This window comes from Glycine soja, chromosome 11 (genome assembly GCF_004193775.1).
Source record: "Glycine soja cultivar W05 chromosome 11, ASM419377v2, whole genome shotgun sequence".
NCBI classification, from domain to species: domain Eukaryota; kingdom Viridiplantae; phylum Streptophyta; class Magnoliopsida; order Fabales; family Fabaceae; genus Glycine; species Glycine soja.
The window spans coordinates 39433778-39444109 of record NC_041012.1 but is presented as its reverse complement, the minus strand read 5'-3'; the positions used below and the strand labels follow the sequence as shown (position 1 = coordinate 39444109).

Sequence of the window (10332 nt, the reverse complement as noted above, 5' to 3'; positions counted from 1 at the left end):
GTGCTTCGCGGCTATAATGAAGTTCATCCTTTTTTTAAAGCCAAGAAGATGAAGCGGACGGTTTGGCACCACTCACGCATTGCCTAAAAGTTGCACACCAAGAATATCATTAAACAAATATCAAAAGGAGGCATATACAAAAGCATGGGGACATAAACCAAATTCATGAAGAAGAAAAAAATCCTATTTCTATTGAGCTCAACTGAAACAAAATGCGGGATTGAGTCCCACTAACAAAAACCTGTAATCGGATGTGCACGAGAGGTTCTTGATATAAACTTTTAAAAGCCTGGTTGTTAAATTTCGATTATTAAATTAGCATATTAATCAACTTAATTTATAACACTAAGCCAAATCCTCAAAGAAGCCCAGAACAGTATATAATATTCTTATATAAGAAAAATAGTTATGGTGCAAAATTGTTAACATACCAAAGCTTATATATATATATATATATATATATATATATATATATATATATATATATATACACATACTGATTATTCAATCTTTTTTGGTGCCTAATGCATAAACTGATCCTTATATACGGATGCCTAACTGTCTCCCAAAACTGAAACTGAAAGCAACAATGCTAGAAAAGTTTAGAGCATTTCTGTCATGACCTCTGATTATTGGTCGTTTTCTGCTACTTGCAGAAAATAAGCTTTTTTCATTCTATATTCGTTTGTGTTTGCCTCAACAACCTCCGGATTTTTATCTATTTTATCAGGATACTCTTTTTGATTATGCAATAATCAATGGTTAGTTTTATTTTGTCTGTTTGTGCATAGATAATATTTTGAAATTTAAAGATTAATTTCATTTATTTCATTTTTCATTTAACTTTCTGTTTTTTGTTTCAAAAAAATAAGTATTGAAAATATGTTTGGTTTTAATCATTTTTCATCAAAGTTCACACCATGTTTTCATACAAAACAAGAGTCAACAACAAAATTGGATTGTATATAAGATATGCATATCTAATTGAGTGTGAAATATTATAGGGCAATTATGTACTCATTTAATTGTTAAGGCTTTGTTCTTCAGTCTCTATAGATGAAACTTAATTTGACTTCTGGAGCAACGTATTCTCAAAGTGAACAACATTAGAAGAAATAAGGAGGAGAATGAACATGCACAAACGCATAACTTCCCCAAAAGCCCTGTTTCTCTATCTTATTGATCAACATCAGATTTATGGCTAATAGAGAAAAGTCATATGCTTATACAAAGGCAAAACAAAAAAAGCACCACCAAATGAGAAGCACTACAATCACACAAAAAGAAGCACCGGCAGATGCAGTTGCAAAATTTGTGTGAGACACACAGATGACAACAGAAAGTAAAGTAAAGGGATTTAGAAATAGATTGGTAGCTAAACATTTTATTAAATGTTTTAAATTACTATGAAAAAGTAAACATTGATTTTTTTTTGTATTTTTTATATAATAAATATTTTTTTATCAAGTTATCTATTTTTAACTTCTCATGTTCCCACCAGCGTATATTAAAAAACTGTTGTAAAACACCCTTATTAGTTATTACACCATTTTCATATGGATATCACCTTTAAGGTAATAAAACAATTGAAACATTGACACACTTTTTTTCTAATAAAGTTTAAATATAAGAAAAAGTATAACAAAATAATGGCCAAAAGATCTTCTCCATCAGGTACTAGACTAGAATTTCAACAAGTGCCGAGGCTTCTTCTGAAGTGAGCTTAGTGGGAATCATATGTTCCAATGGTTTTGTCTATTATGCTCCTTAATTACAATTGAGGTATCCATATAACCTTTTCTTTATACTTCTTATTGTTTTATACAATAGAATCAGAAGACACATCTCTAGTGAAAAACTAGAACATGATATGGTTAATTCTCATAGCATCAGAGAGCATAGCACTATGCAGAAATGAAACATCATTTGTTGATCCATTCTTAGCCATATGATTTCCCTCCCTTAAAGTATGCTCTAATTTAACTGTCCATTGCCTGGGTATAGTAGTTTTTTTATATCACCAACTATAGGAGCATAATGGTGAGAAGTAGAAATCCCCTGCATAACTTGTAAAGATTCAGTATAACATATGAGATCCATGAAAACTAATAAAATGCCATGCTTAACCCATGCAAAAGAGCCATAAGCTATATATTTTCCATTGGTTAAGGAAGGCTAATCATTTAGCTACTTGCACACTTAGCAAATAATAGGATTTTCCCCACACCTACCATCTCGCAGTCTCAATCAATATCATTGTGATAGGAATAGCCCTAGAGAGGTCCAAATAGGCTAGAAGATTTAGATATTATCCTTTAATAGATTGTGCCACTTGTATGGTTGGTATTCTTTGTAAAATCCTATTTAATAGGGTATGCATTATGTAAAGAATCAACAATGAAGAATATCAATTTTATGTTTATTCCTTTTAGTTGTAGAATTTAGGAGTAGTGTAGCATAGAGCTCTTTGAGCCTAGCTATCACATTGCACTCACAATTGTTGGTCACATTTGAGGTTCCATTGATCTTTCAACCAACAAATAAAAATAAAAATTAACCGTAGCTGTCATATTCCAAGCAATTAATTACTGTATTTGAAGCAAAACATCAACAATAAAACCTCTATTACCCCATTTCATGGACACACCAAAGTCATTCCTATTCTCTTCAACCAAAATGATCTTACTGTTGAGTATCACATCACTGGAACCAGAGTTTTTCCTGCATCATTAACTAGCACCATGACTAATGGAGGGATTAGGAGTTTAACAACTTTAGTTGGTTTAGATTGCTCTATTTCGGCATTCTTCCCCTTCTCTTGTTAAAACTGCTTGAACCTCTCCAAGAATGAACCATCACTAACAAAGAGGTTACGCAGCTAACAGACAAAATGAATAATGTAGCTAGCAACAACTCACTGTTTGACAAGCAAACTTAAAAGCTGAAAAAATGAAGTTAAATTTAAAGCCACGCTATGTTTCTTTCGAATACATAACATTTAAAACTTCAAAGAGGAAATAGTGTTGTATATTAAAGTACTAATAGAATATTAGAATATAGGTCATTAACAAAGTGAACAAGAACAATAAATAGAAATATCAAACAGAACTTCATCAACAAAACAATAAACATCACAAATCATATGATGAGAAAACCATTGAATTATGAAATCTATAATGATAGTAGAAATTCGAAAATGCACAGTTGAGAACAGTTTCCACGGCTGGATGATAAATGATAAGTTGATAACAACTCTGGCATTAACAAACACTAAAGTAAAGAGGAAATCTTCCAATTCAAGCACCATCATTGACGAGAGGAAAGACTTCACAAAAACGAATTGCAGCGAAGACAACTTAAAACTTTCACTTAATTTAATTAGTTGAAAACATTAAAGATTTTTAGTTGTTTACTGATCTGAACTGATGAGTCCATGGAAAACATTATGTGTTTATGCCATGTCAATGAAGCATAAAAAATAGAAGCATATTATGAGCTGACACACAAATTAATTAAGATTCAGAAAGAGAATAATGTAAAAGTATAAGCTAAGGACATTACCTTCCTAATTCCCTCACTATATTTTGAAGTTTCATACCAGCCAAATAACAATAAAACTTGCTTAGAATCTGAGTTACTCCAAAATCTTTAAATGCCAATGCTCCAAAAAATGTTGGTTATTTTCTTTTGCCTCATCTTCATCTTATTGTTTCTACTATCAAGGTTCTCTCAGGTATGAGGTATCCATCAGACCTTTCTTCTTCTTCTTAGAGTCCATCTCTTCTTCAACTTTAGACATTCAACCTTCATGTGTCCAAGTTTCTTGCACTCAAAGTAGAAGATGTCTCTGTTTTCATCCTTTGAGTACTTTTACTTAGGATATATAGTATTTGTACTTTCCTTTCTCCTTCAATGACTTCTTGAATTTCCTTGACATGATTGAAACCTCATCGTCATTTGATGAGTTGTTAGTGCTTTCATTTGATCTTTTAGACTCTTCATTCTTAACTTCCAATTTGAATTTGAATTCTCCTCCTGATTCGTTTGATTGAAGCATTTAGTTTTGTGTCAGAGCAATGGAATTTTAGTATGTATAGTTTTAGAGAATGTTTATTTCTTTTTTTTTTTTTGGAAACTATTTTTGGTTTAAAAGACTTAAAAAAACAACTTATTTGATAAAAGTAGTTTTTGAAAATTATTTTCAATACTAATAATTGTTTTAAAAAAAAAAACTCTACGTTGTTTTAATTTGTACTTTCAGTTTTCTGATAAAAAAATCTACTTTAGTTTTCTATAACTCAAGTTCTTTACATTTTTACATCATTTTCCCTTATTTTTAATATCTAAAAATAGTTTTAAAAAGTTTTATAAAATAATTTTAAAAAATAAAAAATACAATCAAACACATTCTTAATTTCTTAAGTTTTAGATCCTCAGGTGATCTCATTTATTTTTTTTAAGTTTTCGTCTTTATAGTTAACTAGCCATTAATCATGATGGTTATTTCTAAAAGGATACATGTAGTGAGTAGTGACATATTCCTAATGAGAAATACCAAAATAGAAGAAAAAAAATGATATATAGAACATTGGGGGCAAGTGCTTCCACAAAATTTTAAATTTTTCATATATATATAAAACTACAAATTGTTTTCATTATTAGAAATGTAATATAAAAGCCCATAATTAATAAGTATTGTCTCCACAAATGTGTATTCTTCAGCTGTCACTAACAATAAGGATAAAAAAAAAAATTAAGTCTAAACTAAAACCAAAATTGAGGTAAAATATAGGGACGATGAATGTTTTCAAACCATATAATTACAATCAGAATTAAAGTTGTAAATACGTTTTGCTAGTACATTTTAAATTTTCCATTAAACAAACATTCGTTTGTTTCAGATTCAAATACTAGTATTGTACACTATTTTAGATTTCCTTTCTTTTTTTTTTAAGTCAAAATACTCGTATCATTTCATTTAAAATCAAAGCTTGAATACAATTTAGAATCAAATCGTGAACTTGTGGGCTAGCAAAAAATTAGTTGCGGATCTTCTTTGAGACGAAGGGGTCATGGACCTCCAAAATTTCACAGTTTAATGTAACAGCTATTTTATTTTTAGAATTATAAACTCACCGTCCAGTTAATCTCAATTGCAAAATGCTTAAAATTACCAATAAAATGATATTATAAAAATTATTATATTTAATTTATACATTATAAGTTTTATTAATTTAGCCCTCCATTTTATTTTTTTGTCAAGCTCACTGATAAGTGCTACCAACAAAATTACCAGAAGAATTCTGGAAACAAGAAAACAGCTCCCTTGTTTGACAGATAATGACATAAATTTCCTTCCAGATTGCAAAATTTATGCATTCCATCGGTAATTATAGTTATCATGATATTATTAAGTGGTGATAATTATCTGATGGCCATAATCTTTGTCAAAAAAAAATCTGACGGCCATAATAAAGGCTTTAAAACTAATACTCTCAATCAATTTAATGAACATAGCAAATATTGTTACTTCTTTTTCAATTTTTATTAATGAAACTTTTCCACACTAGCTCATAATTTTATGTAAATCTATATCCTATAAACACATGAGAAAAAAGTTCTAACCATTGCTTAGTGTGCCATTTACGATCTTTTTTTTTTACGAGAAATGATTCCATGAGATCCCCCTATTATTGCGGATTAATAATTGCAAACCTAGAATCCATATATCTATATATAAAGAATAATTTGATGCAACATTTAATTAGATGAATATATCCATATTGTGAAAGTGTGTGTGTGTGCAGAAAAAAAAAACAAGTCTCATGTCATATCATTTATTTATGTCAGTAAAAAAAATCATTTGGGAGTGTAGCAAAGCTAATTCTAATGATGATGATCATAATCCTTGCAAATATATTGTCCATCATAGTTTTGGGAGGGTGAAGAGATTTTTTGTCCGTCATCATATAGGCCATGAGGACTTCATACTATAGTGTAACAATTTTATAACCCGAAATCACTGGCTACAAGGAAATTAGCCGAATGCAAAGCCCTTTAATCATAAAATCTTGGACAACATATGTGATAATCATTGATATATATATATATATAATCAGATCAGCTTCATAAAATAACACATGTAACAATTTTATATAAATAATATAAGTATACTATGCTAGGTTAATATAAGGTGAGTAATAAATAATTTTACTTGTTTGACATAATTAACTGGAAAAAAAGTTTATACGAAAGCTGGAAAATTGAGTGTTAAAAACTGATCGAAATAAATGAACTACTGAAATTAGAAATGTTTGAAAAAATTAACTGATTAATTAATCCCTTCATATAAAATAACATACAAACACACACACACACACACATATATATATATATATATATATATATATATATATATATATATATATATATATATATATATATATATATTACAAATTTAGTATTTTAATTAAAATACAATTACAATAAAAAAAAAATACATTATTATTCAATAACATATCATCCTACATGATAAAGTTATTTATTTTTTAATTATTATTTTAGGTCTTACCAGTTATATATTTTCATTATTAACTGACCATGTAATTTTTTTATAATACATAAAATTTAAATTCTAAATTCATTTATAATTATTATTAAGTACTAAAACTTATTTCATAAAATAAAGAAAGAAAAAGTGAAAAGACATGTACATATAATTTATCAAAAAAAGCTCAATAAAAAAAATATCAAAAAGAGAGGTTAGAGAATGGTGAAAAGCTGCCATGTTTTGAAACCAATAAAGACAAAATTGGAAAAGTAAAATCATGCAGCTCTAAACTTTTGAGTCATATCATATACCCTACTTCCATTAGCTTATAAAATTAAAAAATTTAATCCAGTCATTTTTTTTTTTATAAATTTCCTATACACGTACAGCTAGTTATCTTGTCTCGTCTGGTTTTTAACTATTTTATCTTTTAATCATTAATTCATAATTAATAGTAGTAATTTTAGAAGCACGAATTGAACACGTCTAAAATTGTTTTCTAGTAATACAAACAGGTATGTGAGTACGTAAACCATTATTGTTAGGTTACCATAATGTGTTTTGGACTGAGAAGAAGAGGAATTGTCCATGTATATCTTCAGACATTTAAGATCAAATCGAGTTTCAAATACCTGAAAATCAATAGTAACCAGCTCAGTATTTATTGGTATCATTATTGAAGGGCTTGACTTAATTAACCCCAGCATGTGCATGTGCCATGTGCAACCCACTCAAACTATATAATGAGTATCACAAATCACAAATTATTATTATTATTATTAATGACTATGAGGTGCTATCTAGATTTGATTCTGTTATTTACCAAACACGTATCGTATAAATAAAACCAACCCCATGCAAATGGAAGTACTCACTCTCCTACACTTTCATTGCATTGCATTGAACGCAACACAAACACAAACACATGGCTTCCTCGTTGTTCTTCTTTCTAACGTTGCTTCTCCTCTCCGTTATCTCCGCCGTCACCCCCTGCCCGCCGTCAGAACGGGCAGCACTCTTGGCCTTCAAAGCTGCCCTGATCGAACCCTACTTGGGCATCTTCAACACATGGTCGGGCACTGACTGTTGCCGGAGCTGGTATGGCGTCGCCTGCGACCCCACCACTGGCCACGTCACCGACGTCAGCCTCCGCGGTGAGTCCCAAGACCCAATGTTCCAGAAGCTTGGCCGCTCCGGCTACATGACCGGAAAAATCTCGCCGGAGATTTGTAACCTTAGCAACCTCACCACCCTCGTCGTCGCTGACTGGAAGGCCGTCTCCGGCGAGATCCCCGCCTGCGTCGCCTCGCTTTACTCTCTCCAAATCCTGGACCTTTCCGGTAATCGCATCTCTGGCGAGATTTCAGCCGACATCGGAAACCTCCGGAGTCTCACCCTATTGAGTCTGGCCGACAATGAGATCTCCGGCAAGATCCCCACGTCAGTCGTGAAGCTCATCAGACTCAAGCATCTGGACCTCAGCAACAACCAACTCAGTGGCGAGATACCCTATAATTTCGGGAATCTGGCCATGTTGAGTCGGGCGTTGCTGAGTGGGAACCAACTAACCGGTTCGATCTCCAAATCCGTGTCCAAAATGAAGCGGCTTGCGGACTTGGATGTATCATCGAACCGGTTGACCGGTTCAATCCCAGTGGAGTTGGGAAAAATGAGAGTCCTCTCTACTTTGAAATTGGATGGTAATTCTATGACGGGTCCTGTACCCTCCACTTTATTGAGCAATACGGGTATGGGTATTTTGAACCTTAGCCGAAATGGGTTTTCGGGTACCATACCCGATGTTTTTGGGTCGGGTTCTTATTTTATGGTACTTGATTTGTCGTTCAATAACTTTTCGGGTCGGATACCTGGTTCGTTATCCGCATCCAAGTTCATGGGGCATTTGGATCTGAGCTACAACCACTTATGTGGAACCATCCCAATTGGGTCTCCGTTTGAACACCTTGATGCGGCGTCGTTTAGTAACAATGATTGTTTGTGTGGAAACCCCTTGAAGGCTTGTTGATGGGTGACCCGAATAAGTACGTATTGGGTTGTTGTCGGTGAATATTCCAAGATATAATGATTTGGTTATAGTGAAGGAGCCCAAGTGTGATTTTAATTTTATGTGATAGTATTCTGTCATGTGAACTGTGATGTAATGTAATATATTTAGGGCAAGTTGAAATGGACAAAAAGTTATGAGGGTGCTCCTGGTTGCATGTGCATACAAGTGAGCATAGGTCAAGAAAGTTCTGAATATGCTTTGTGTTGCATGTGGGTTTCAGAGCTGCATGTGAGTTTAAGAGCTGGATATAACGTGAAAGATTTGGATCATGACTCCATTTCCTAGCTTTGTCTTTTGATTCTACAACCAAAGTCCACCATATTTTGGAAAAAAAATTATAATGCGATCATCCCAATGCTACAAGACTTTTATTTCCAAACGATTTAATTTTACCAAGTTGACATTAATATATGTTCAAAAGTTCAGATTTATACGAAGTTCAGGTTTTAAAATTAACCAATTAAAATTTTTTTTGTAATGTGACTAGTTTTCTTATGACAGCATCTTAACTATCAGAATGATAATTAAAAATATCTCTTTTCTGATTATGAATCTGCCTTGTCTCTCGGCATACCAGACGCTAGTATGTTGAGGAAGTGATGATACACTGTTACTTGTAACAGCTCAAGTTATATAAATTGTACAATCCTTCGTAAAATAAGATAAAGGATAAGTAATCAATTTTTATCCGTGAAAATATATAACATTAACAAGTTCGTTTTAAAAAGATAAAAAAGTAAAATTTAATCTTCAAAAATATTAAAAGTGAGATAAATGTGTAGTATCATTATCTTTCTTTGATGTTAACAAATTTGCCTATGTTATACGTCAAAAACGAAAATACTATGAAATTAATACTCACGGACACATAAGAACATACCTTCCTAAACTTGTCGACTTATTGACATTTTCGTTCTTCAATTATAATTTATTGACAAATATAATTATATTTATTATAATGTATTATAATTATAATTATATTTATAATATCAACTTATCACATAGGTAAGGCAAAGATAAGTTCTCAGCTAAAAATTATTTTGTCAAATTTTAAATGAATTATCCACAAGTAGAAGAAAATAAATATAAGAGGTATAGTAACCCAAACTACAATATTTTTATAATTTTCTGCTCAGTTAGTGACCACCTATATAATTATAATAGACGTCAGAGAAAAAAAGTGACAAATTATAATTTCTTTGTTCACTTTTTTTTTACGCCTATTATATATAAATATATAGGTGATCAATATCTAAGAGGGAAGCTATAGTATTGTAGTTTTGGCTGCTAGACCCTTCATGTTTGTTTTCTTCTACTTTTGGATGATCCATTTAAGATTTGACAAATTGATTTTTTATTGGAGAACCTATCTTTGTCTTGCCTCCTCTGGAATCTTGTGATAAGTTGACAATATAAATATAATTAAATACATTATAATAAATATTTGTAATAACAAAATCAAAATCTCCTAAATCTAATATGTTGTTGGTGCATACATCTTGTTACTGATATCAACTAATTAGGTTTATACATTTTGTGGATACATTTGTCAATAAGTTGTATGATTGAAGGACAAAAATATCAATAAATGATTAAATTAGGAACATAGTTGCCATTAGTCCCCTATGTCCACGTGAGTATTAATTTTGTTACATTTTCATAATTGTGTGTCATGTAGACGAGTTTTCTAACGTCAACAAATGAAAGTTAACAA

At 31.3% G+C, this 10332-nt stretch overlaps 1 protein-coding gene across 1 annotated transcript; it reads left to right on the top strand.

The window, feature by feature from the left end:
- The first annotated feature begins 7400 nt into the window (after positions 1-7400).
- Positions 7401-8981, top strand: LOC114374574 (DNA damage-repair/toleration protein DRT100-like). Its single transcript, XM_028332235.1, has one exon. It carries the CDS (start codon positions 7476-7478, stop codon positions 8574-8576), a length of 1101 nt encoding a protein of 366 aa, XP_028188036.1. The 5' UTR covers positions 7401-7475; the 3' UTR covers positions 8577-8981.
- Positions 8982-10332: the final 1351 nt, after the last annotated feature.